The 27786-nt window shown below is 43.5% G+C and overlaps 3 protein-coding genes across 8 annotated transcripts; 1 reads left to right on the top strand and 2 right to left on the bottom strand.

The window, feature by feature from the left end:
• Nucleotides 1-372: 372 nt before the first annotated feature.
• On the bottom strand, nt 373-6219 carry LOC123069051 (putative pentatricopeptide repeat-containing protein At3g15930). 6 transcript variants are annotated; one of them, XM_044491792.1, is made up of 4 exons: nt 3808-6219; nt 3553-3712; nt 3194-3340; nt 373-1123 (listed from the first exon to the last, which is right to left on the bottom strand). In XM_044491792.1, exon 1 carries the CDS (start codon nt 5724-5726, stop codon nt 3837-3839), a length of 1890 nt encoding a protein of 629 aa, XP_044347727.1. In that variant the 5' UTR covers nt 5727-6219; the 3' UTR covers nt 373-1123; nt 3194-3340; nt 3553-3712; nt 3808-3836. The 6 variants fall into 6 exon arrangements, with proteins under 6 accessions (XP_044347727.1, XP_044347724.1, XP_044347723.1 ...); XM_044491789.1 differs by having other exon boundaries at nt 3501-6218; XM_044491788.1 differs by having other exon boundaries at nt 3553-6218.
• On the top strand, nt 434-2281 carry LOC123069053 (UDP-glycosyltransferase 73D1). The gene is made up of 2 exons (XM_044491794.1): nt 434-1131; nt 1285-2281. Exons 1-2 carry the CDS (start codon nt 650-652, stop codon nt 2279-2281), a joined length of 1479 nt encoding a protein of 492 aa, XP_044347729.1. The 5' UTR covers nt 434-649.
• Nucleotides 6220-9946: 3727 nt separating the features above from the next.
• Nucleotides 9947-12758, bottom strand: LOC123069050 (protein gamma response 1). The gene is made up of 2 exons (XM_044491787.1): nt 11538-12758; nt 9947-11012 (listed from the first exon to the last, which is right to left on the bottom strand). The coding sequence occupies exons 1-2, from the start codon at nt 12583-12585 to the stop codon at nt 10291-10293; spliced, it is 1770 nt and encodes a 589-aa protein (XP_044347722.1). The 5' UTR covers nt 12586-12758; the 3' UTR covers nt 9947-10290.
• Nucleotides 12759-27786: the final 15028 nt, after the last annotated feature.

Raw genomic sequence — 27786 nt, 5'->3', positions numbered from 1 at the left:
CTAAATTACAAAAATGAAGGATTTGATTCCCGACTGAAACGGGTGAGGACGTCATGGTAATTAATGGAAGGATTATACTTAAATGGAATTAGTGAGAGATTATGCCCGGAAAAGAAAATATTAACGCGGCTAAATTGCATCCTATTTTTTATGTTCATTTTGTAGAAAGATGTTGCGTTGCAACATGTTCTTTGTAGTGAATCCGGTGATGTGCCACATTATAGTTGCACAAACATCAACCCGTTGCAACGCACAGGCATATGTGCTAGTAAGGTATAAGGTATATATAGATATAGATATGAATTAGTAGGTATAGATATAGATTTATGCTATACCAAAGATTGAACATTTATAATAGCAAATAGATGAATAGATTGGAAGTTTTTTTTCGCAAAAAAAATAGATGAGCAGATCATTGGTCATATACGAAAGATCGAGCATTTATAACAGCAAACATACGAAATAACTGAGAAATACAGCCCAAAGCATTTTCCGCCACGACCAGGTGCTATTTATACGCCACGGTTACCATCCCATTGCGTTGCTTCCAACAGATCGTGGCAAGTGGCATGCATCTTGCCGAACGGTAGTGTTGCTTCCTCCCAGCTTGACTGACTCCACCAATTTCGCTGACAAAGCCAAATCAGCCATGTCCGGCGATGGCCAGAGCGGCTCCGCAAGGGTGCACTTCGTGCTGGTCCCGATGATGGCGCAGGGTCACACCATTCCCATGACCGACATGGCACGCCTGCTGGCCGAGCACGGCGCGCAGGTCACCTTCATCACCACGCCAGTGAACGCGTCCAGGTTGGCAAGCTTTGCCGCCCACGTGGAGGAGGCAGGCCTGGCGGTCCGGCTCGTGGAGCTCCATTTCCCGGCAGCCGAGTTTGGCCTACCGGACGGGTGTGAGAACGTCGACATGATCCAATCCAAGGATCTGCTGTCGAACTTCTTGGAGGCATGCACCACGCTTCGGGAGCCGCTCAAGGCACACCTCCATGAGCAGCAACAGTCGCCTCCGAGCTGCATCATATCTGACACGATGCATTGGTGGACCGGTGACGTCGCAAGAGAGCTTGGTATCCCGAGGCTCGCCTTTAGTGGCTTCTGTGGCTTCTCGTCCCTTGTCAGGTACAATCATAAGAGGGAAATCCCGTGAGCAGTTAATTTTGTACCGGGCAAATTAACTGCTATTACTATCTTTAGTTTTGCAGATCAATTGCAGTTTGTTGACATTTAAGCCTGCAGTTTTATGCAATTTTAACAACTATTACCATCTTGCAGTTACATCATTTTCCGCGACAACTTATTGAAACACGTCACAGATGAGAATGAGCTCATTACGATCCCAGGGTTCCCTACACCACTGGAGTTGGCAAAGGCTAAATGCCCTGGACGCATTCCCATTCCAGGCATGGAGCAAATTCGTGAGAAGATCTATCAAGAGGAGCTGAGATGCGATGGCGTGGTCCTCAACAGCTTCAAAGAGCTGGAGACATTGCATATCGAATCCTTTGAGCAGGTGACAAGGAAGAAAGTATGGACGGTCGGGCCAATGTGCCTCTGCCACCAAAACAGCAACACAATCGCCGCAAGAGGAAACAAGGCGCCGATAGATGAGGCAGAGTGCTTGCAGTGGCTTGATTCAATGAAGCCAGGCTCGGTGATCTTTGTCAGCTTTGGCAGCCTCACCTGCACTGCACCTCAGCAACTTATTGAGCTCGGCCTGGGACTTGAAGCCACCAAGAAACCATTCATTTGGGTGATCAAAGCGGGAGATAAGTTTCCAGAAGTTGAGGAATGGCTCTCAGATGGCTTCGAGGAACGCGTCAAAGAGAGAGGCATGATCATAAGAGGCTGGGCACCACAGGTGATGATCCTGTGGCACCAAGCCATTGGAGGATTCATGACACACTGTGGGTGGAACTCAACAATAGAGAGCATCTGTGCAGGCGTGCCCATGATCACATGGCCACACTTCGCGGAGCAGTTTTCAAACGAGAAGTTGGTGGTGGATGTGCTGAACATTGGGGTGGAGGTTGGAGTGGAAGGAGTTACACGGTGGGGACATGAACACAAAGAGGCTATGCTTACAAGAAATGATGTGGAGAGAGCAGTGTACGCCCTGATGGATGAGGGGAAAGCTCAAGAGCAGTTCCGGGTGAGAGCAAAAGACTGTGCCATCAAGGCAAGGAGGGCTTTCGATGAGGAAGGTTCTTCATATAACAACATTAAGCTACTGATTCAAGAATTGGGAAACAAGACGAAGGCATGTGGTTGATGCACATGGTGTAAACTTAATAAAGAACTTTATTTTCCAAATAACCAGTAGCTTGTATCAGGGTCACTGGTGGTGGCCTAATTGTTTAGAGATTAGGCATGGTCCAAATGAGTTGACAGCAATATCGATTATCCATACTGTTACACAGGTTCCATGGCAGTCAGCATAATGTTACACACAGTCTGATTTATACAGGTTATATGGCAGTCAACACAATGTTTTCCCTTCCCTTTGTTTCCCACTAGCTCATCAGAGTTAATAAGAGTTAGAAAAGGGCAAAAAGTAAATAAAATGTATGCACACAATCAAAACTGACACTGAAAGCAAGAGGTAATTCGAGGTGAATAATCGAAAGAAAAGAAGGAATTAGAACCAGCATAAAGCGCACAAGAAATTAGAAGCTTATGTTTGACTGAGTAGTGTGATGCACATTAAGTTTCAAGGATCTCTCCCATCCTAATCCTAAAAAAAGGTTTGAGGAGAGCCAAACTCAAGATTAATGAGGAAAGCAATTACTTCAGGTGCCACATTCCTGCTAAATATGCACTTTAACCTTCTAAATATATTTTTTCGGATAAAAGTATGTATTTACTCCGTTCATACCAAAATATAAGACGTTTTTGCGCTTCAATTTGAACTGCAAAAACGTCTTATATTTTGATACGGAGGTATCTAACAACTGTGGGCACAAGGATGTGTGAATAACTTGTGCCATGATATAAATAAATGCGTCTAAATAGAGTGGCTGTTCCACAAAACGTTTCAAGATTTACTGAGCAACTATGAACAAGCATGGTGAAATATTCTACAATCAAAGCAGGTCAATGTTTTGAGTTCATTACAAATTCAACTACCAACTAGGCAACGGGATTGAACATATGAAAGCTGCAGATTGGTGGAAATAGAACGAACCTGGTTTCACTAAGCACCAAACAGTAAAGCTTCAGCAGACACCCAGATTTGCTACCAAGTGAATGGCAGAACGCTGTTGCAACATGATCATCAGCTTCAGGCCAGAAGTAAAATAATGTTACTGAAAGAATTTCCCCACTGAAACTTCTGCAGAGCCAGTGAATCATGTATCACATGTTGGTGAAAGAAAATTAAGAAGACAAGACAAATTCCTTTGGACTAATAAAATATAAGAATTAAATTGGAACCTCTCTCAAATAACAGTCTAAGAACAACAAATCACTCAGAGGAGCAGAGCAAAACTTACTAGTATCTAACCAGCAAAAAGAATACAGATTGCATGGCATGCAATAACTCACATTTCTTTGAATAGAAGTTGCGCCAAACTGTCAATATAACAATCATCATTCGGCAACAGAGAAAATTAGACCAAGATGTTTGGGGATGATCCCAAATGAGAACTTAACATGTATGGCTTCCATTGGTGTGAGAACATTGTTTTAATTACCACTTCGTCCTCTGAAGTACAGATTTGCAGCCAGTGCATCATTTGAAATGAAAAATGCTTGTTAATCATTGAGTGATCACTCAGACTTTAGGACAACTGATATTACCTTGTTTTACATCATCGATGCATGCTGAGTTACCAATAGTCCTTACAAGAGCAGAGTCCATGTCTAAAATGATGGAAGCGTGTCCTGTCCCTCACAACAATCTCTCTCATATGCAACTTGGTGATCAATTTAATTGCATTGTGGCAGTCCAAACACATCCTCAAGTTTTTCACGATCCTTATTGTCATGCTGGATTCTGATACGAGTAATGCAAAAGCGACAGCCAACTTTTCGCTGTGCCAATAAAGAACTTTTTGTTTTTCTTCTTCTGTGACTTGAACAAAGACCTCGGTTACATCAGGTACATACCCATCATTCTTCAAATCCGTGAGTACCTTGTCCAATTTAGAATAGATTTCTTCGCTCATAGGATGAGATCTATCGCCAGCTACAAATTCGTGAATTGTGCCGTTCATTTCAATAAGACTGCAACCAGGCTCTTTCTTGATTCCTTTCTCCATCATTACCTGCCTAAGCCACCGGACATCCCCCCATCTATTAGATTTTGCATACAGATTGGACAAAAGGACGTAAGCCATGCTGTTCTCTGGATCCAACTCAAGGAGATGTTCTGCTGCCAATTCACCTATCTCTGAGTTACCATGAACCCTACAAGCTGCCAGCAGGGTCCCCCAGATTGCAGAGCTGGGTTTCATGGGCATTTTACCTATTGTCTCCAATGCTTCTCTTAGTTTCCCAGCTCGCCCAAGGAGGTCGATCATGCATCCATAATGCATCACATTAGGAGCAATCCTGTAGGTCACAGTCATGCTGAGAAAGAAGTCTCGTCCTTTTTCAACCAAGCCAGCATGAGTACAGGCAGTGAGAACGCCAATGAAGGTCACCTCGTCTGGAGCTTCAAACGCCCTAAGCATCCTGTCAAACATATCGATAGCCTCCTCACCATGGCCATTCACTGCAAGACCAAGTATAACGGCGGTCCAAGTAAATTTATCTCTACTGTGCATCTCATTGAACACGTCCAATGCACGCTCGATGCTCCCACATTTTGAATACATGTCTATGAGCGCATTCCCGACAAAAGTATCCATGTTGATCCCATGTCTGTTCATGTAGATTCTAGCCCACTCCCCTGTCTCTAAAGCACCAAGCTGCGCGCATGCCGTGACTATGCTGACCATGGTGAACTCATCTGCCCTCACCTTGCTAAGTTGCATCTCACGAAACATCTCCAATGCCTCTCGGAACTGGCCAGCTTGTACATAACCATCAATCATTGCAGTCCATGAGACGGTGTCCCTCTCAGGCATACGATCAAACAGTACTTTGGCTCGATCAACTTGACCTAGTCTTACAAACCCAGAGATTACCGACGTCCAGGACACAATATTCCTCACCTGCATGCCCTCAAACAAATCCCAAGCAGCTTCCATCTCGCCACACTCGGCATACATATCAACGAGCGCATTCTCCACCTTGAGGTCAGGCAACACCCCGCTCTCAATGATGCGCTTGTGCAGCTGCATTCCGAGCAGGACGTCGTTGCCTTTGCCACATGCTGACAGCACCGTGATGTAGGTGACCGGCGTGGGCACAATGCCAGCCCTCACCATATCCTGGAAAGAGCAGCATGACAGCCTGAACTGCCTGCTTCTCTTGTGACCGGACATGAGCGCATTCCACACAACGGGCGTGCCGCCACCTCTGGCGAGCTGCACATCCAGTAGCGCACGCGCAGTCACGCCGTCGCCCCTGGCTGCATACATGAGCACCAGCGAGCTTGCCACGTGGGCGTTGAGCTCCAGCCCAAACTTAACCACATGCGCGAGGACAGCATCTCCGGCAGCCGACGCCACGGCGCCCCGCTCCGCCGCCACCACCTTGAGCAACGGCGGGAAAGTGTACGCGTCAGGCCTGGCTCCGCGTGCCAGCATGCCTACGTACGCCCGCAAGGGCATCCTCGGCCCTGGCAGCCGAACCACCACCGTGAGGCGCCCCGGCTGGGAATTCCGTCGAACAGGCCGCGGGCGCAGAGCAATGCGGGTGCCAGCCTTCCGCGTTGCACTCCTCACCGCGTCATCGTCGCGTTAACCGCGGGTAGATTGATTTGCCGCCGCAGGGAAAGAAACGATCAGCCGACGAGATTGACTGCACTGGGGGTGGCGCTGCGCACGCCTGGTCTACGAACGACGACACGGGCGAGCGAGGAGGTCCCGCCGCATCGCGACGGCGGGAGCGGTGGAGCAGGAGTGGAGTCAGTCGCTGGACGTGGTCGCGTACTCGCGTGGAGCTGCGCTCCGGCGAGCAGGGCCTGCAACCGACGGCAGCGGTGGGCCTTCCGGCCGCGGGACAGCGGGGAATGAAGACTTTTTCTTATCCGGGATTGAAGACTTCGCTTAGCCCTTTTCGCGTACACGCGTTGCCCGCCAAGCCCTCGCCTTCCTCGCCACCTGCGTTCCGATATACTCCTTTCTAAATAAATGTCTTTTTAGTCATTCCAATTTACACTGCATACGGATACGAATGTACATAGACGTAGTTTAGATTTACATTCATTCATTTTGCTTCATATATATTCCCTCGGTCCCAAAATTCTTGTCTTACATTGTCTAGATATGGATGTATCTAACACTAAAGCTTAACTAGATACATCTGTATTTAGAAAAATTTAAGACAAAAATCTTGGGACGAACGGAGTATTTCATATTAAAATCTCTAAAAAGACTTATACTCACTCTATTCCTAAATATTTGTCTTTTTAGAGATTTCAACAGGTGACTACATATGAAGCAAAATGAGTGAATCTACACTCTAAAATATGTCTATATACACTCGTATGTGATAGTCCATTTAAAGTCTCTAAGAAGACAAATATTTAGAGGGAGTATTTAGGAACGGAGCAAGCATATTGACATGCAACTTTCACCGTTTTATTTTTATGACATATATGTTCATTGTTACTCCCTTCGTTCCCAAATATAAGTCTTTCTAGAGATTCCAACAAGTGACTACATACGGAGCAAAATGAGTGAATCTACACTCTAAATACATTTGTATGTTATTGTCCATTTGAAATGTCTAAAAGGACTTACATTTAGGAACGGAGGAAATATATTGTTTTGCATGATGGCATAGCTGACATATTATTTGTGGCTCGTGCATAGTTCATCATTTTTTGTACATGTTGCTAGATCCTTACACATCATGTGTTGTTTTTGTACTGAATATTGCTTAAAAACTAAACCTCTATTTTGTTCTTCAGTTTTGTAATTGGTGTAAGTGTTATTATAGGATGTTGTTACTGTATTCATAACAATGTACATTGACAGAACCACGATTTATGAATTGGGGTAATCTTAGGTGTCCCAACTTGAAAGAATCATAAAGATAGTTTTTAAGTGCCAAACAAACTACTCCCTTCGTCCGGAAAAGTTTGTCCCAAGTTTGTTCCTCAAATGGATGTATCTATCACTAACTTGATGCTAGGTACATTCATTTGAAGGTCAAGTTTTTTCGGACGGAGGGAATATTAACTACTCCCTTTGTTCCTAAATATAAGTCGTTGGGGGAGTGTAAACTGAACTCCCCCAACGACTTATAATTCGGAAATGAGGTAATATAATTTAGAAGGCTAATATGATTGATGTTAGGATAACGTCTGGCCCTGGCCAAACAACAGGTATGCCTAATTAACAATAGACATCATGAATTCATGTGCTGTATGCACTATCAAATTGGTAAAATGACATAATATAAATAAACCCTGATCTGTAACTATTCTCAACTTTACTTCTCTACATCAATGAAAACAACTCAAAGCTGCTTTTCCGTCAAAATACAATCTAGGGTTGAATAAGAGAAAAGGGTGCAGAAAAGAGGCTGGAATAATCTATCTAGCTGGCAATTGCCTGCCTCCTGCCAGCATCTTGCCTCACCGATAACCCTACCAAAGACTTGGCTAATGGAGCTGCTGGTAGCATTCAAGACAAACACGTTGTGTTCTTTCCAAACCATCCAAGCTATGAGAGTGTTGGCCGACTTCTGGGTTTTGTAGTCATCAGTGGATAGACCAAGCAAATCAGCATTCCAGGGATCCGCAAACGGCGAAATTATCATAAGCAAATATTACCAAAGTCAAGATCTTCGCTTGGCTGCTCTTTTGTGGGCGCCTCAACTCCTGCGCCAACCTCGCCTTCAAAAATATCGTCAACAATGTGAACTGTTCACACTCCTTGGACAACATCGAGGAGGCCAACCACATTTCTTTCATGCCCCTACTCTGACAGGATTTGGCAAAGTATCGACATCGCCCTCGACCTCCTCCATCCACGAGATGTGGGGACTGATGCCTCTCGCATGGCTTGGATCACTCCCTATGGCCCTTTGTTCTGCTGGAGGTTCTTTAGAAAATTTGGGATGCACGAAATGCTAAGGCCTTTCGCTGTGAAGACCTTCACAGCTCCGCCACGCTAAAGAAGATCATTGATGACCTGGATCTATGGTCACATCGCATCTCCAAGCAGCAACAAGGTATCTGCTTTCTCATGACGGCTACACCTCTCCTCTATTTATAGTAAAATAGTTGAAGAAATTACATGCATGTCATTTGCATTTTACTAGTGTTGCTTTTCCTCTAACCCTACTGGTATGACGGTAATTACATAGGAGAATATTCCTAGTCCTCCAGCATATTCGTTTAGGGTTTTAGTAATTGCAATACTACTCTTGAATCATCTGATGTACACTGTGATCTTAAATGCTGTGTGACTATCACTGTCTGATGAACAAGGGTCTCGTGGTTTTGTGCCTCTGTCGATTGTCATCCTTCAAACAGGGCAGAACTACCAGTGTTCAGAACAAGTTCAGACGAGCTCGCAGGTATGTTGGCTCTGGCATTTGCCATGCACTGCATCTTATCCATGACAGTTTGGTGCAATACAACACCACCAATAATAAAAGAAGAGATACAGGATTGAGAGCATGCCAGCAATCAAGAATATAAAACTGTCCTGAGATAAAGATGTCCTGAGCTGGAACTGAATCTCAGGATCAAACGAACAGACTGGAAATGGCAGAGCAAAATCGGAAGCGCATTGACCACAAAAATGCCGGCTCTTCATGGATTTGACACAAGATTGGCTAGAGATAAACTGAAAACAAGCGCTAATGCTAGCAACATTGTGAAATCATAACACATTTCACACATTCGCCTACTCTGTAAAACTCCAAACTCAAACTTCTGACCCAAGCTCCAAGATGAGCACCACTATTTGATGAATAAGGTTCTCGTGATTTTGTGACTTTGTTGATTGCCATCCTTTAAACAGGGCAAAACAACCAGCGTTCAGAACAAGTCAAGACAAACGCTCTAAATTTGCAATGCTCTGCCTCCTATCCGTGTCAGTTTGGTGTATAGGTTGGAGATGAGAGTGGGAAAAGAAGTAACATCCTGGTGCCTATGGTTTTCTTCGGCAAAGACACAAGTAAGAAACAACAACACCAATAGCAGAAGAAGTGATGCATCGAGAGCAGGCCATCTCTACTTAGCAGTTACCGGCAATCAAGACTATAAAATACTCCCTCCGTCCCATAATGTAAGACGTTTTTTGACACTACACTAGTGTCAAAAAATGTCTTACATTATGGGACGGAGGGAGTAGGAAACAGCTGAGAAAATATCTAAGATGAGTGTGTGGATAAGAGAGAAGCACCAATGGAGCACACAAAAATTGAGGGACCAGAAGACTTTCATTACATGGTTTCATGATATACCACACGATGCAACCACCCAAGTTAAAACTGTCCTGAATTGGAACTGAGTCTCAGGATCAAATGGACAAGCTGGTAAGGGCAGAGCCAATTCTGAAGCAAATCCACCCCAAAAAGGTAAATTCTTCAGTGGATTTTACACAAGATGGCTACAGATAAACTGAGAACAAGCGCTGATACTAGTCACATTGTGAAAACAAAATATGTTTTACAAATTCACCTACTCGATAAAACTCCAAACACAAACTCTCTGATCCAATAACATGTAAGTAGATCCTGAGTTTGCTACATGTTTTAATGTAAGCAGCAGATAAATGCCAAACTGTTGTTATGTCATATATTGTAATGCATATACTGAAATAACTGCAAACAGCAGAAGCAACAGGCCATTAATTTAAGTACAACTGTAAAAGGTTCAGTGGCTTCCTTCCATGTTATTTTGAATTGTTTCTCGGGGGCAACAAAGTTGATTCACCACTGAATATTACATACATCGTTAAGGGCAAGAAAGCTGCTTCTTTTGAGTGTAAATAAGAAAACAAGCAACTGTTCAACTTTTCTGAATTTACATAGAACTGAACAATCTGACACTATTATCAACCAACTGACACTGTAATGATCACCAACCTTAATGATGACGTGTATGTCCCCAACATGAGCTTTCTGCACCATTGACAGTATACAGGGGTAACCGAGGATCTATGCTGTGACAAGACACTGTACACCAAAGAAGTTTGGCTCCTGCTTTATGTGTTACATTTCTGATTCAAATCCAATGTTCCAAAACCCTTCGGGTGTCAATGGAGGGGCATACCTGTATCTATGTCTAGACACACCATCATGATGCTCGCACCTCATACTTGTAGCACCATCACCATTTACACGGCCATCAGGAAGCACAGCATCATAGAACTTCTTGCACTGCTTGCATTCAACACCTTTCAGATTCGCCCGATCAGCTTTCTTTCTTACAGGTTCTGTATATTTGAAATCTTTATTCGGTGGATGGATTGAAATCGAGCTACGCTGCTTGGGAACTGGTATGTTGTTGAGGCCCTGAGCGACAATATTGATGTCTTGAGTCTCATCATCTGAGTTATTGAAGTCCATATCTTGGGGAGGAGGGGCAGCAAGAGCAAGTGCTTCTTCTCTAGTTGTGGGGTTCCTGATCGTATTTTTTACAGCTTCCAGAGGAGTATCAAGAAAATCATCATGTGGATCAACAACACCTGGTTCCTTACGCACACGAGTTTCTCTCCAGTGTAGACTTGGGCGGGTTGCCTCTGTCTTTGAAGTGCTAGCAGCATTTTTGTGCGGAGGGTTAGTTGCATGAGGTGGTAGACAAAGGCGCGAGTTACTGAACATGCTCCTGGCAGAGGTAGCATTTTGGGCCTTCGCACGTGAACTAGGAGAATTCTTTTGGTCTTCAGTCTTAGAAACTACCTGAATGCTCTCATTTTTCGTGTCCTGCAAATCTGGGTATCAAACAACTGAGATGTTAATAACAATATCGAATCAGCAACTCCTACATATTTAAGACATGTGCATGTTAGGTGATAGGATTGACAGAAAAGAGATACTAGCAAACTGACATTTATCAGGACATCATATGCACCATTGATCATATTTGCACAAAAAAGTACAGATCCTTATATAAGATTCTTAAATTATAGCGGCAATTCTGAAACAAAAGTGTGATACTGGATAAGAAAACTCAAGTAGCTCTAAGAATCTGGAAATCAAACAAGTGAGATGTGAACAGAGATATCCAATCAGTAACTCCTACATATTTAAGACACGCCCATGTTATGTGCCAGGATTGACAGAAAAGAGATACTAGCGAATTGGCATTCATCAGAATATAATGCATCATTGATCATATTTGCACAAAAGATAGAGATCCTTATATTGTTCTTAAAGTCTAGCAGTAATACAGGAACAATACTGTGATTAGGAAAACTTAAGTAGCTCTAAGAATTTGAGAAGTTGTAGGACGGTACCTTTTAGCTTTCTCTTACTTGGAGGACTTCCAGAGGCCTTCCGGTTCACAGGGGACTTGGAGCCTTCATTCAGGTCAATCCTGGAGCCTTCATTCTGGTCAATCTTGGAGCCTTCCATCTCCGCAATCTTTCCAAGAAGATAGTTGTGCTCAGACTTGAGATGCTTGTACTGTGTCGTCGCGTGATTAAATTTATTCTGCTCAAGAAGAATATCCTTATCCTTCAACTCCAACTGCTGTAGCAGCCGCTGATGGGCCTCCCTCTCCCTTGAAATCTCAGCAGCCTTCTCCCCCATCTCCCTTTCAAGCCGGCGAATCACCTCATCTTTCTTCATTTCCTCCTCCAATGCCCCCCTCTCCCTAGATATCGCAGCAGCCTTCTCCTCAATCTCCCTTTCGAGCCGGCGGATCACCTCATCTTTCTTCATTTCCTCCTCCAATCTCCCCCTCACCCTTGATATCTCAGAATCCTTCTCCCCAATCTCCCTTTGGAGCCGACGAATCACTTCGTCTTTCTTCATTTCCTCCTCCAATCTCCCCCTCACCCTTGACATCTCAGCGTCCTTCTCCCCGATCTCCCTTTCGAGCCGGTGGATCACCTCATCTTTCTTCATTTCCTCCTCCAATCTCCCCAGAAGCTGCTTCTTCTCAGCATCGTGCTCCGCAGCCAACCGGTCGGCGTTCACGAGCATCCCCCGCATCTCCTCGAGAGAGCTCTCCAGCTGCAGCAGCCTATCCTCCGCGCGCCGCTTCCCGCGGTTGAGCTCCTCCAGCTGGCTCAGCAGGCCGGCCTCCTTCTGCCGCCACTCATCCTCGGCCTCCCTCGTGGCAGTGGAATCGGCCAGACGCGCTTGGAGGATCTTGGACTTGGCCTGGAAGTGCGGGAAGATCTGGCTGCAGAAGATGAACTCCATCTGGGAGACCCGATCCTTCACCTCCTGGATGGTGGCCACCAGGATGGTGCTCATCCCGGTGATGTACTTGAAATCGTCCGCCGCCGCGTCGGCGCCGCAGTCGGCGGCCGAGAAGCCCACCGCCTTGCCCTCCATTTCGGCAACCAGGGGCAGATCGATGGAGCGCCGGGTGGGCGCCCGAATTCGTGGAAGCTAGGAGTGCGGCGGAGGGCCAAGGCGACGGAGGGGGGCGCCGCCGTAAAGAGGGGCGGCGGGGAGAGCGAACTGGGGTTAGGGTTGGTGGCGTGGTGGGGAGGGGAGGGGAGGGATTTGGGGGATCTCGAAATTTAGAGCGCGCTTTTTCAAAGCTATTGTGTCCGGTCCATTGTGTCCAGCGCGCTGTGCCTCAAATTTTGGAAAGTGGCCAGAGAGGTGGCAGTGGCACTTTTTTTTTTTTTGAGGGAGGTGGCAGTGGCACTTGGGTGGTCTTTTTTCTGGGGGTTTTTTTTTTAGCTGTCTGGGTTTTTGTTTTTTTTTGAGACACTGGTCTTTTTTCTGGTAGTGCAGAGGTGGGCGTGGGCTATTTTGGAGAGGGTCAAAGCAAATTATTGGAGAAATTTATTTTGATTGACACAATGTTTACCAATTTTAATAATTCTATTCTAAGCATTCATGATTTAGCATGAGTTTATCGATGTGAAGCATGCAATTACGCACTTCCACAACTATGGTTTTGCAAATTTTATTTGTTGTGCAACTTCAATTTTTCTTTTATGTTGTACCACTTGATCGGCATATGAATAACTATTATGTCTACTATATCAAGCGATTAAAAGTGCCGCGTAAGCCTGCTGTTAGAAAGTCAACAAAAATGACTAAAAATTGTCATCTTGTAATTGTTTGCCAAAGCTCACACAACCGAATGACCACAACCTGCAATCTCATATAAGACGCCCTTCCACTATAATCCTTCTACAAAATCTTACGCACCTACGCACCACATCAATGGTAAATGTGCTCCCTCCAATACCAATATCAAGTGACCAGGACCACGCCCCATGGAAGCGATGCTCGCGAGCAGCAGGCGTCTTTGGCAGATGGTCCGCGACCTGCCATACGGCCCGGCACCGAGGAATGCCTCCAGATGATCCTCGAGGCTGCCAATATAATAGGAATCATGGACGCCAGTTTCGTCTTTTGCTTCAACGATGTCGTCTTTAGCTTCCTCGAGAGGTTCAACATCCTCGTGAAGCTCGTGGACAACGTCACCATATGGCTCAAGCCCGCACGCCTAGGTTCCGCATTGCTCGCCGGCCTCCATAGTGATAACCCCTTCCACACATTGGTGCCTTGCGACTGTCCGCCGCACACCAGAGAATGTCCACCCGAGGTCATCCTTACCGCGCATCGCCTCGCCCTGCAAGACAACATCAACTTAATCATCCACGTCTACGAGCAAGTCATCCACGCGGACCACTATGAGCCACAGGACGATGCTACGACGTTGGCCTTCTTTGACTACAGGGCAATCTTGGACAACATCATTGAGAAGCATGTTAACCTCGCCGTCAACGCTGCTACTCAGCCACCAGTCAGTGAGCCGACGCATTGAGTATGAGAAAGAGGTCATTGATGTTCGCATATGCATATTTAGTCCTACCCTTGTAAGCACCGCTGAATCGGATCGTCGTGGCCATAATCCTTAATGCATCACATTCTCATTTTTGTCGATAAACACTAGTCAACATGCTCATTTCACTTGATAAACATTGGTTGTCGTGGCTATAATCCTCTTGAAAGTTGAGTTGGAGATTTGGAAAGTTGTGAATTGACTTAGTGAAATGGGACAAGAATTCAAGTTGATGTGAAAACAAACAAATGGCAACATGAAAAAAAAATCAAAACCATTTCACAAAACACCCATTACTTCTATAAATATTACAAAGAGGTCTTTAAGGGAAGTTTTAGATTTGGGCTGTTACACAAACCCCCTGAATATGAAACACTCCACCCCTTCGATTTGCGGTATCCCCTTTGAATTTGCCATCCATAAATCAAATAACCACCACCCCTACTCCATGAATTTGCCATCCCAGATACGAAAACATGGTAAAAATATCACGCATGTAGCAAAATCCACCCATCCCAGGCCATGAGTGGAAAAAAGTCTAGCATGGGCAAAAATCACATTGAAAACTCCACAAAAATCACATTGAACTTCACCATGATTGTGCATTGCCCCGCAGCCGCGGCACAACCAAGATGCGCCAATAGAATTTGGTAAATTTGGCCCCCAATCGACATACGCAACCGTCCATCTAGTTTTTAGCCTCGTTTCACCGTGTTGCCGCCTCATCCGGACCACACAACCAAAGCAACACAAAAAATACAACCGCGGTCACTCCACCCCCACCGCGAAACCACCGATTTGGACCACGACAAGCCATGGAGGCCACTTCGCTGCAAAGATGGCGGCCAAAATCAAAACGCATGCCCTCATTTCCGTAAACCCCCAGATGCGACGTCACCTCACCGTGAAACTGATGAGAAATGACTGCTCGTTGTAGCACACTGGGCAATCACAGCCCCACATCCCTAGCCTCCCGAGCAATCATGAAACACATTGAGAATGGCGTGACCGAGAATGGTGACTCCGGCACCGACAAACGACGACGTGTGAATCACCAGCAAGATGGTGAACAACGCGCATGAGGTGCCAGAGCAGGCATAGGGCGAGACGGGAAGATGGAAGTAGGGCGAGTGGGCTAGGTGGGTGATGAGGGTGGAGGCTGGAAGATAATGAGGCAGTTCGTGCGGCTGCCACCACGAGCAAACAGTTGCAGCCACTAACGTAGCGACACACCCATGAACCAAGATGGGTGAGCCTCATCCAACGGCTCATGGAGCGTTCGCGCTATTGGGTTTCTCCGCACAAAAACTTAAGCCAAAGGCACATGAGTGACTTATTTTCTTCATTTATATTTTTTTCCTTTTTATTAGGGTTACATCAAAAGCTACCCGTGTGCATGTATATATACACACAGAACAATCCTAATGGGACACTAGCCTACTCAAACGCCAATTCCGGTATGGGAGCGGCAACAACGGATAAAAATTACTTCATAGCATGTCGTTGTCTAAAGATTTTTTTTTGCATTGGATCTACTTTCATCGACAGGTTAGGGCGACTCCGGGATGAGAGTGGTGCCCAAACGATTCATTCTGACGGCGTTAGTGGTCGTTCAGTGGTACAGAGACTTCGATGTATTTTTTATCATGTTTGTGATGCTTTGTATTTCTGCATGACCTTTATAATGGATCTAGTTCCTTCTAAAAACGGAAGTTACTATTAGTACATAGCGGAGTAGCGCCTCGGGTGCGATTTGCCATTTCGACACAACACTGTAGCACATCGGTCTACACGCGACATGCCCCACCGTGTCGCGGGGTTGTTCGTCGCCAACGTCGTGAAGCTTCCACCGCATCGCAGGGTTCTCCATCATTGCCGTCGAGGACGATGACACTAGTAGTGGTATGCCCAGGCTTCGCCGACCATCTCGATTGCTCTGATCCCAAGTTCGCCCCCCTGCTCTGACCCCTGGCTGCATTTTCTAGCGGCGATCGTGTGCGCACGTGTGTAGGTGAGCAGGCTCTCATGAAGGCGGCTTTCAGCGGGCTCATCAATCAGGAGGAAGAACTCATAGTTCTTCGCATGAGTGATTCTGATCGTGAGTGAAAGTGCAACTATCCCTGGGTGGTTTTGGTAATGATTAACAACATATAGCTCATTGAACTAATGCTATTTCAAGATGAATATTTTAGGAAAGTTCACTAATTGGCATGTCATGGATTAGGATTGTGGACCCCTCAAAATGCTACAGATAAAGGATTGGCTCAAGCTCTAAAGCTCAAGACTCTACATTTTACTTTTAGTGATCCAAGATCACACTGAATCCATAGAAAATCCAATACTATTAAAAGGGGATGAGGTGTTGCTTAATGGCTTGCTTGCTCTTAAAGTGCTTAGTGATATGCTCCAAAGCCCTCAACCACTTTCTCATGTCCACATATGTCCCAAACCAAAAGTCAAACTCGGCCCCACCGATTTGATCCATCCGGTGCCACCGAGTTCATTTGATATAGCCACTGCCAGAAACCCTAGTCACTTCGGTCTAACCGATAGGGATCTCGGTCCCACCGAGTTTGCAATGCAAACTCCCTGTTTCCTTTTCGTAACATTTCGGTCCCACTGAGATGAGCGAACCGGTCCCACCGAGTTTCCTGACCAACTCTCTGGTTAGCTTATTACCAAAGTCGATGCCACCGAGTTTGTGTAATCTGTCAAACCGAGATTACGTTATGCTCTAACCCTAATGATATCGGTCCCACCGAGTTGACATGTCGGTCCCACCGAAATGCCTAACGGTCACATTATGAACTAAATCAGTTCGACCGAGTTTTCTAGTTCGGTCCCACCGAGTTTGGTAAATTGTGTGTAACGATTAGATTTTGTGTGAAGGCTATATATACCCCTCCACCCTCTCCTCATTCGTGAGGGAAGCCATCAGAATGTGCCTACACTTCCAGCATTCATTTTCTGAGAGAGAACCACCTACTCATGTGTTGAGGCCAAGATATTCCAATCCAACCATATGAATCTTGATCTCTAGCCTTCCCCAAGTTGCTTTCCACTCAAATCTTCTTTCCACCAAATCCAGTCCTATGAGAGAGAGTAGAGTGTTGGGGAGACTATCATTTGAAGCACAAGAGCAAGGAGTTCATCATCAACACACCATCTATTACCTTTTGGAGGGTGGTGTCTCCTAGATTGGTTAGGTGTCACTTGGGAGCCTCCGACAAGATTGTGGAGTTGAACCAAGGAGTTTGTAAGGGCAAGGAGATTGCCTACTTCGTGAAGATCTACCCTAGTGAGGCAAGTCCTTCATGGGCGATGGCCATGGTGTGATAGACAAGGTTGCTTCTTCGTGGACCCTTCGTGGGTGGAGCCCTCTGTGGACTCGCGTAGCCATTACCCTTCGTGGGTTGAAATCTCCATCAACGTGGATGTACGATAGCACCACCTAGCGGAACCACGCCAAAAACATCTGTGTCTCCAATTGCGTGTGCACACTCAAATCTCATCCCTTTACTTTCTTGCAAGTTGCATGCTTTACTTTTCGCTGCTAATATCTACTACCACTATAAAAGCACGAGAGGGGCAGATCCAAATCATCTCAGCCGCCTAATCACACGATCTAACGATCCACGGTCTTTCTATGTTTAACGCTAACAAGCCACTAGTCCCACCGATCGATCCACACCTCCATAATGATTCGTCCACGTCCAGAACCGCTCACCCTCACTGCTAATCCCGTGCCCATTCGGGGCTCCATTAGAAAACTGCTCCCCTCAACGCCGCATCTACGCACGACCACGGGGGCGCCGCCCGCAGTGTCGCCGCTCCATTAGAAAACTGCTCCTCCTCCCCGCCGCATGTCCCGACAGACCGGCGCACCCGGCCGCCGCCATGCGCACGCCTTCGCCACATCCTTCTAGCCGTCGGCCTCTTCTTACGCGCAGGAACACCACTGGAAGGTCCTCTGCTCAACCCAGGGCGCTGCCACACGTATGCCATCTACCACTGTCTCCCTCCGCTGGGTAGACGAGGAATACGATGTCAGCATCACCAACACCATGTTCCACGAGTTCAAGGTCGCCGGATCTGGGATATCCACCCTCTGAAGCCGCTGCCCAAGCTCAAAACCGCTATTCACACCCCGAACAAATACCGCGTTCAATGTGTCGACCGCGTAGGAAACTACCAGCACTCACCGCTTTGTTTACTCCTAGGAGCAGTTCATGACGATTGAGCCGTGAGTTCACGGCCACGGTCACCGCCGCCGCCGGGGCGGCCACATCCACTGACCGCAGCAACACCAACAACCAAGTGGGGATCAATGGGTGGGATACGGAGCAGATAAGGCCTCCGGCTGTCCCTCGAAGATTGAGGTGATTATAATGAGCAAGAAATCTCTCTGTTTTATTATTCTTTATTTTCTGGAGTTTATGTTCTACTGAAAAAAATCACCAACCAATTCTACTTACTTTGAGCAAAACTTTCTTTTATGGCTGCCTGCAATCTAGCATAATCCTTCTTTGCAATAGAAGACCTGTGTTATAGGTTTGACCGGTTGACATTTCAATGCAGGGAAGAGCCGAGGAGGTAGCTTTCCTGCACAACACTCCATCTCTCACGATGTCAGTGATTCAATTAGGATGTGGCACTTTCTTGTGTCTCTATTGGAGGAAAGGGACACGGAGAATTGGAATTACAAAGTTTACACCAGAAACATAGAGGTGAACGTTCATGTATGCATTTCCTCGTAGTTTTGGTTTCAGTTTCTTTTATCATGTGATTTGATGCAGATTTAAGAACTCGTCTCCAAGCTATAGTTTAGGAGAGGCGAGCCTACAGATGCCATATCATTTTGTTCAGCTAAACATGGGTTGATGATTTGATTTTCTTAATTATCGTCCAATGTTACCTGATAAATCCTTTTGAGCAAGGTATTGTTTGTATACATATTACTTGCTCAACCATTTTCACCATCTCTATTCAAGTTTATTATTGCGTGAAAGTTAGCTGCTTACATGTCTGGTGACATCAAAACATTTGATTATTAAACGTCAAAGAAAGCAACCAAATATTTCATTTGTGATGTACTGATAGCATTTCTTATTATTTCTTGTTACACAGACACACCTGCGCTGCAGATCACCAACTGTGTTTTTTTAGGTTGTGAATGCATCCAAATTGGTATTGAACAGATCAGGCTGCTGCTGCCCCATGAATGACCGTTATGTGATTCTTTCTAGCAATATCCAAAGCCTTATGATCATGCTGCTGCTGCCCCATGGATGTCAACATAGTATAATACTGGAAGGAGGAGTGAGCAACAGACAGAGAGAAGTTAAGAACAAGACACATGCTTCAGATTAATTCCTATTTCTTAACCAGTATGCTTTTGATGATTGAAGTACATTAGAAAAGTATATATTTCTTCACATTAACGGATTCTAATGGTATGATTTCGGCATGCAAATAATTCTTCCATATGTCTGACTATAATGTGTTGCCGTGCAAATATGCAGAAGGATGATCTCACTTTTGGGGACATGGTTTTGTGAATCGATGTGTTATCTTGACAATATCGTAGTATTTGTACAATGTTGCAATATGGATAGCCTTGTCGCCACTTTTACTGGATTGATATATAATACTGTATGTACAATGATTCAGTACATAATATACCTGTAGCAACTACTAATAGAAATTTCTTCTTCCACCTACAAAAATATAGAGAATCTTCAACTCATGTTGTCTGTTTGACAAAAAGAATCAGGAGAAGGGGAGAAAAGAGAGGCGGAAGCATAATCTTGGGAGTAACGAAGATGCTGACAGGTACTTCCCATCTTCCATCCATTTCATCTTGTGTTTGGATATGAAGCGGTGGCGTAGTTGCCACAATAGTCATGTTTTTGCCATCAATGAGAAGAGATGTGAAGAGTGATACAAAGTATGTCTTGTTATATGGTAGAGTTAGAGCTGGATGGAGCATCAAACAATGGAATCGAGTCATGCATGGAATTGTAAGCCAATCATATAGGCATAGACCTGAATTCAGTTTTCCGATGTATAATTCAAATACTAATATAAAGAGTTCGTTATTGTTGTTTGTTGTGAACCATGTGAACATATTGCTGTAACAAAAAATCTGTGTGAACATATTTGAATGGTCTCATCTTCAAATAAGATCTCTATAGTAGCAGGATTCCTTAATATTTAAATCTGGTAAGTGAAGAATTATATTTATAAATTATAAAACTGTATATGCAAGGAGAACTTCGATGATTTCGCTTAGCTCGGTCGGATAAAATTGTGCATTCAAAAAACTACAAGTTTCCTGTGCTAGAAATATTTTTTCCACTATTTGCTTTGATCGATATGTGGCTTGCATGCAAATGATAATTGGAATTTTGTTTTCTTTGCGTTTCTGGGGTGTGGCAACAATTTTGAATAAAGGATATATGTTATTTAGTGATGTTCTTGTTTAGATTTATTACCAGCATAAAAACTGAATAAGGATCAATTTTAGATACATGCATTTGCACGTACACGATTACTAGTACTCTTTGCATACTTGCTTGAATTGTATTGTGATTGCTTGACTTGTGCTAAGTTGCTAAAATTTGCCCAGAACTAAAATTGGAAAAGGCTAGATTTTTATTTGGTCAAGTAGTCTAATCACCCCCCTCTAGACATACTTTCGATACTACAATTGGTATCAGAGCTACAGTCTCCATTTGACTTGATTTCCATAGCTTTTGGTGATCATAGCCTTGGTTTGACAACCTATGAGAGTATGACATCTAGCGAGGGAAATTACCACTGTAGAGGTCCTTACTTTGATGGTACTAATTTTGCTAGTTGGAATCATAAGATGAAGATGCATATTCTTGGACATAACCCTGCCGTTTGGGATATTGTGTGTATTGTCTTGCAAGGTGAATTCTTTGATGGGAGAGAACCTAACCATGAAGCTACTGCGGAAGAGTTGAAGATGCTGCAATACAACGCTCAAGCTTGTGATATCCTCTTCAATGGATTGTGCCCTGAAGAATTCAACAAAATCAGGCGCCTTGAGAATGCAAAGGAAATTTGGGATACTTTGATTGATATGCACGAAGGTACCAACTCTGTCAAGGAATCCAAATTGGATGTGCTTCAAAGTCAACTTGACAAGTTCAAAATGAAGGATGGTGAAGGTATCGCTGAAATGTACTCTAGGCTTGCTCTCATCACAAATGAGATTGTCGGCTTAGGAAGTGAAGAGATGACCGATAGATTCATCATCAAGAAGATCCTAAGAGCCTTGGATGGAGAATATGATACTGTGTGCACATTGATCCAAATGATGCCCAATTACAAAGATCTCAAGCCAACGGAAGTTATTGAAAGAATTGTTGCTCATGAAATGTCACTCAAGGATAAAGAAGAGCTTCACAACAAGTCAAGTGGTGCTTACAAAGCCTCATGTGATGCTCCTACATCATCAAGTGAGAAACGAACCTTCAGTGAAGAATTGAGCCTAATGGTGAAGAACTTCAACAAATTCTACAAGAGTAGAAGCAAGGAAAGAAGTTCCAAGTCAAGGTCCTACAATGACAAAAGATCTTTGAGTCGTGAACGTAATTGCTACAATTGTGGAAGACTCGGACACTACTCCAATGAGTGTACGGCTCCCTACAAAAGGAGAGAAGATTCACCTAAAAGAAGAAGTAGAAGAGAAGAATCGCCACCAAGAGAGATAAGGAGTAGAGATGATCGTTATGAACGAAGAACCTCCCAGAGAAGCAAGGATTCGAAAAGGAAGGACAAATCATCAAAGAGCTACACAAAGCGAAGACATCAAGCTCATGTTGGTGAATGGGTATCCGGCTCCGACTCCGACCATCACTCCGAGAGAAGGTATCACTCCGACTCCGAATATACTCAAGATGAAGGTGTTGCCGGTCTAGCACTTGTGTCAACCAACTCCTACGACATATTTGACTCACCAAATGAAGGAATTGGAATATGCTTCATGGCTAAAGGCCCAAAGGTATCACATCCCGAGTATGTTGATTTCAATAGTGATGAAGATGATTTGTTAGGTGATGATGATTTACTTGTTGACAACTCTAGTGAAGAATACTATGATGAAACATCAATTAATCATGCTAATCAATATAAAATGAATGACAATGATAAGGAGAAGATTGAGCATCTAACTAAAGAACTAAACAATCTTAAGTTAGCTCATGAAACTACCTTGGAAGATCACCAAGAACTTTTAAAGACTCATGAGAAGTTACGCTTTGAAAAGCTCAACCTAGAGCAAGAGCATGAGTTTTTAAAGGCAATCAATGATGATCTTCGCAAGAAAAGTTCTTCTTACATTGCCAAGCATTTACTCTTGTGTACTTACATGCCACAAGTTAAATCTAGCAACAAAATCAAGAAAGATTCTTCTTCTAGTAGTAACAATAATCATGCTAAATCCAATGTTGTTGCTTCTAGTAGTTCTCTTGATTCCACTAATGATTCTCTTAGCCAAGTTACGCTTGAGCAAGGGAATATCTTATTGAAGGGAATTATAGAGAAAGGTGTTTACAAGAGCCTTGCCGGAAGTAAGCAATTTGAGGAAATTGTACGCAAGCAAGGAAGGCACTGGAAGAATCAAGGTGTTGGTTTTGAATGAAAGTTCAATGCCAATGGAGTTGAGTGGGAAGAAGATCAATACCCCAAGACGAAGTTTGTTCCTCAACAAGAGAAGTATAATCCGACTTCTTTCCAAGGGACACAAGCTCAAGATGATCTTCCACCACAAGACCACAAGCTAAAAGGCAAGGACAAGCTTCAAGAAGAGATTGATACATTTGAAGAAGCTCCTAAGGCCTTGATCAAGTGGGTTCCCAAGACTACATCATGTTCTACTTCATCAAGTATGATGCTACCTCTTGAGCACTGCGTTGGATTTCCCCAAAGAGGAGAGGATGATGCAGTAAAGTAGTGTAAGTATTTCCCCTAGTTTTTGAGAACCAAGGTATCAATCCAGTAGGAGATCACGCACGAGTCCTTCGTACCTACACAAAACGATAGCTACTCGCAACCAACGCGATTAGGGGTTGTCAATCCCTTCACGGTCACTTACGAGGGTGAGATCTGATAGAGATGATAAATAATATTTTTGGTATTTTTGATAGATAGATGCAAAGTTAAAAGTACAAGGCAAAGTAAAAACAAAGCAAGTAAATAAAGTAATGGAGATTGATATGATGAGAATAGACCCGGGGGTCATAGGTTTCACTAGTGGCTTCTCTCAAGAGCATAAGTATTCTATGGTGGGTGAACAAATTACTATTGAGCAATTGACAGAATTGAGCATAATTATGAGTATATCTAGGTATGATCATGTGTATAGGTATCATGTCCGAGACAAGTAGATCGAAACGATTCTGCATCTACTACTATTACTCCACTCATCGACCGCTATCCAACATGCATCTAGAGTATTAAGTTAAAAATAGAGTAACGTCTTAAGCAAGATGACATGATGTAGAGGGATAAATTCATGCAATATGATAAAAACCCCATCTTGTTATCCTCGATGGCAACAATACAATATGTGCCTTGCAACCCTTTCTGTCACTGGGTAAGGACACCGCAAGATTGAACCCAAAGCTAAACACTTCTCCTATTGCAAGAACTACCAATCTCGTTGGCCAAACCAAACGGATAATTCAAAGAGACTTGCAAAGATAACTCAATCATACATAAAAGAATTCAGAGAATATTCAAATATTATTCATAGATAAGTTGGATCATAAACCCACAATTCATCGGTCTCAACAAACACACTGCAAAAAGAAGATTACATCGAATAGATCTCCACAAGAGAGGGGGAGAACATTGTATTGAGATCCAAAAAGAGAGAAGAAGCCATCTAGCTACTAGATATGGACCCGAAGGTCTGAAGTAAACTACTCACACTTCATCGGAGAGGCTATGGTGTTGATATAGAAGCCCTCCGTGGTAGATGCCCCCTCTGGCGGACCTCTGGAACAGGCCCCAATATGGGATCTCGTGGATACAGAAAGTTGCGGCGGTGGAATTAGGTTTTTGGCTCCGTATTTGATCTGACGGGGGTACGTAGGTATATATAGGAGGAAGGAGTACGTCGATGGAGCAACAGGGGGCCCACGAGGCAGGGGCGCGCCCAGGGGGGCGCCCTCCACCCTCGTGACCGCCTCTGGCACTTCTTGGAGTAGGGTCCAAGTCTCCTGGATCACGTTCGGTGAGAAAATCACGTTCCTGAAGGTTTCATTCCGTTTGGACTCCGTTTGATATTCTGTTTCTTCGAAATACTGAAATAGGCAAAAAACAACAATTCTGGGCTGGGCCTCCGGTTAATAGGTTAGTCCCAAAAATAATATAAAAGTGGAAAATAAAGCCCAATATAGTCCAAAACAGTAGATAAAGTAGCATGGAGCAATAAAAAATTATAGATACATTGGAGACGTATCAAGCATCCCCAAACTTAATTCCTGCTCGTCCTCGAGTAGGTAAATGATAAAAAAGAATTTTTGATGCGGAGTGATACTTTGGCATGATTTCAATGTAAATCTTCTTAATTGTGGTATGAATATTCAGATCCGGAAGATTCAAGACAAAAGTTCATATTGACATAAAAGCAATAATACTTCAAGCATACTAATCAAAGCAATCATGTCTTCTCAAAATAGCATGGTTAAAGAAAGTTATCCCTACAAAATCATATAGTCTGGCTAAGGTCTATATTCATCACACAAAGTATTTAATCATGCACAACCCCGATGACGAGCCAAGCAATTGTTTCATACTTTAGTAATCTCAAACTTTTTCAACTTTCACGCAATACATGAGCGTGAGCCATGGACATAGCACTATAGGTGGAATAGAATGGTGGTTGTGGAGAAGACGAAAAGGAGAAGATAGTCTCACATCAACTAGGCGTATCAATGAGCTATGGAGATGCCCATCAATAGATATCGATGTGAGTGAGTAGGGATTGCCATGCAACGGATGCACTAGAGCTATAAGTATATGAAAGCTCAACAAAAGAAACTAAGTGGGTGTGCATCCAACTTGCTTGCTCACGAAGACCTAGGGCACTTTTGAGGAAGCCCATCATTGGAATATACAAGTCAAGTTCTATAATGAAAAATTCCCACTAGTATATGAAAGTGGCAACATATGAGACTCTCTATCATGAAGATCATGGTGCTACTTTGAAGCACAAGTGTGGTAAAAGGATAGTAGCATTGTCCCTTCTCTCTTTTTCTCTCATTTTTTTATTTGGGCCTTTTCTTTTTTTTATGGCCACTCTTTTTTTTCGTCCGGAGTCTCATCCCGACTTATGGGGGAATCATAGTCTCCATCATCCTTTCCTCACTGGGACAATGCTCTAATAATGATGATCATCACACTTTTATTTTTCTTACAACTCAACAATTACAACTCGATACTTAGAACAAAATATGACTCTATATGAATGCCTCCGGCGGTGTACCGGGATATGCAATGAATCAAGAGCGACATGTATGAAAGAATTGTGAAGGTGGCCTTGCCACAAATACAATGTCAACTACATGTTCATGCAAAAAGCAATATGACAAAAGTAATATATGTCATATAAACGGAACGGTGGAAAGTTGCATGGCAATATATCTCGGAATGGCTATGGAAATGCCATGATAGGTAGGTATGGTGGCTGTTTTGAGGAAGGTATATGGTGGGTGTATGATACCGACGAAAAGTGCGCGGTATTGGAGAGGCTAGCAATGGTGGAAGGGTGAGAGTGCGTATAATCCATGGACTCAACATTAATCAAAAGAACTCATGCACTTGTTGCAAAAATTTAGAAATCGTCAAAAACCAAAGCACTACACGCATACTCCTAGGGGAATAGATTGGTAGGAAAAGACCATCGCTCGTCCTCGACTGCCACTCATAAGGAAGACAATCAATAAATAAAATTGTGCTCCGACTTCATCACAAAGCGGTTCACCATACGTGCATGCTACGGGAATCACAAACTTCAACACAAGCATTCTTTAAATTCATAATCACCCCAACTAGCATTGCTTTGATATTATCACCTCCATATCTCAAAACAATTATCAAGCATCAAACTTATCTTAGTATTCAACGCACTCAAAAGAAAGTTTCACATATCTTGAATACTGAGTATATGAACTTTAAGCAAATTACCATGCTATTAACAACTCTCAAAATAATCTAAGTGAAGCATGAGAGATAAATAGTTCCTTTAAAACAAATCCACCACCGTTCTCTAAAAGATCTAAGTGAAGTACTAGAGCAAAAATTATCACGCTCAAAAGATATAAGTGAAGCACTATGAGCAAAACTATCAAGCTCAAAAGATATAAGTGAAGCACATAGAGTATTCTAGCAAATTCCAAATCATGTATGGCTCTCTCAAAAGGTATGTACAACAAGGATGATTCTGGTAAACTAACAAGCAAAGACGCAAATAATACAAGACGCTCCAAGCAAAACACATAACATGTGGTGAATAAAAATATAGCTCCAAGTAAATTACCGATGGAAGTAGACGAAAGAGGGGATGCCTTCCGGGGCATCCCCAAGCTTTGAATTTTCGGTGTCCTTGGATTATCTTGGGGGTGCCATGGGCATCCCCGAGCTTAGGCTCTTTCCACTCTTTGTTCCATAATCCATCAAAAGAATTCACCCAAAACTTGAAAACTTCACAACACAAAACTCAATAGAAATCTCGTGAGCTCCGTTAGTGAAAGAAAACAAAAGACTACTTTAAGGTAATGCAATGAACTCATTCTTTATTTATATTGTTGTTAAACCTAATGTATTCCAACTTCCTTATGGTTTATAAACTAATTTATTAGCCATAGATGCATTGAAATAAGCAAACAACACACGAAAAACAGAATCTGTCAAAAACAGAACAGTCTGTAGCAATCTGTAACTAACGCAAACTTCTGGAACTCTAAAAAGTCTACCAAAATAGGACGTACTGGAAATTTTGTTTATTGATCATCAGCAAAAAGAATCAATGCAAAAGCACGTTTATGTGATTTATTGAGTTTTTTCTCGTGAGTGCAAAGTTTCTGTTTTTCAGCAGAATCAAATCAACTATCATCATAGCTTATCCTATAGGTTCTACTTGGCACAAACACTAATTAAAACATAAAACCACATCTAAACAGAAAGTAGAAACAAAATTTAACACTAAACAGGAACAAAAACAAAAAACAAAAGATAAAATTGGGTTGCCTCCCAACAAGCGCTATCGTTTAACGCCCCTAGCTAGGCATAAAAGCAAGGATAGATCTAGGTCTTGCCATCTTTGGTAGGCAATTCTTCAATGAGGCATCTATCTTTCTTAGAACTTTCTTTCTTTCCAGAAATTATCAAACTCTTAGGCACAAGATCGAAAAATTCACTCATAGCAACAGGTTCCTTAATGATGGCAAAAAGATTGGGATGAACACTTATAAATTTAAGATCCGAAGTTTCCTTACTAGACGATTCATCCTTACTCTTAGGAACATAAATAAGCTTAGGTTTTTTAGTAGACGAACTTGGAGTGTTTTGAATGGAGGAAAAAGTGGTTCCCAAGTTGGTAATGATACCCTCTAGTTTATCGATTCTTGTGGAATCTAGATTTATTCTCTCGTTAACTATGGGTTCTTTTTCTTTAATATTTTTCAAAGTCG

This window comes from Triticum aestivum, chromosome 3B (genome assembly GCF_018294505.1).
Source record: "Triticum aestivum cultivar Chinese Spring chromosome 3B, IWGSC CS RefSeq v2.1, whole genome shotgun sequence".
NCBI classification, from domain to species: domain Eukaryota; kingdom Viridiplantae; phylum Streptophyta; class Magnoliopsida; order Poales; family Poaceae; genus Triticum; species Triticum aestivum.
The sequence above is the reverse complement of the archived record's forward strand: the minus strand, read 5'-3'. Positions and strand labels throughout refer to the sequence as shown.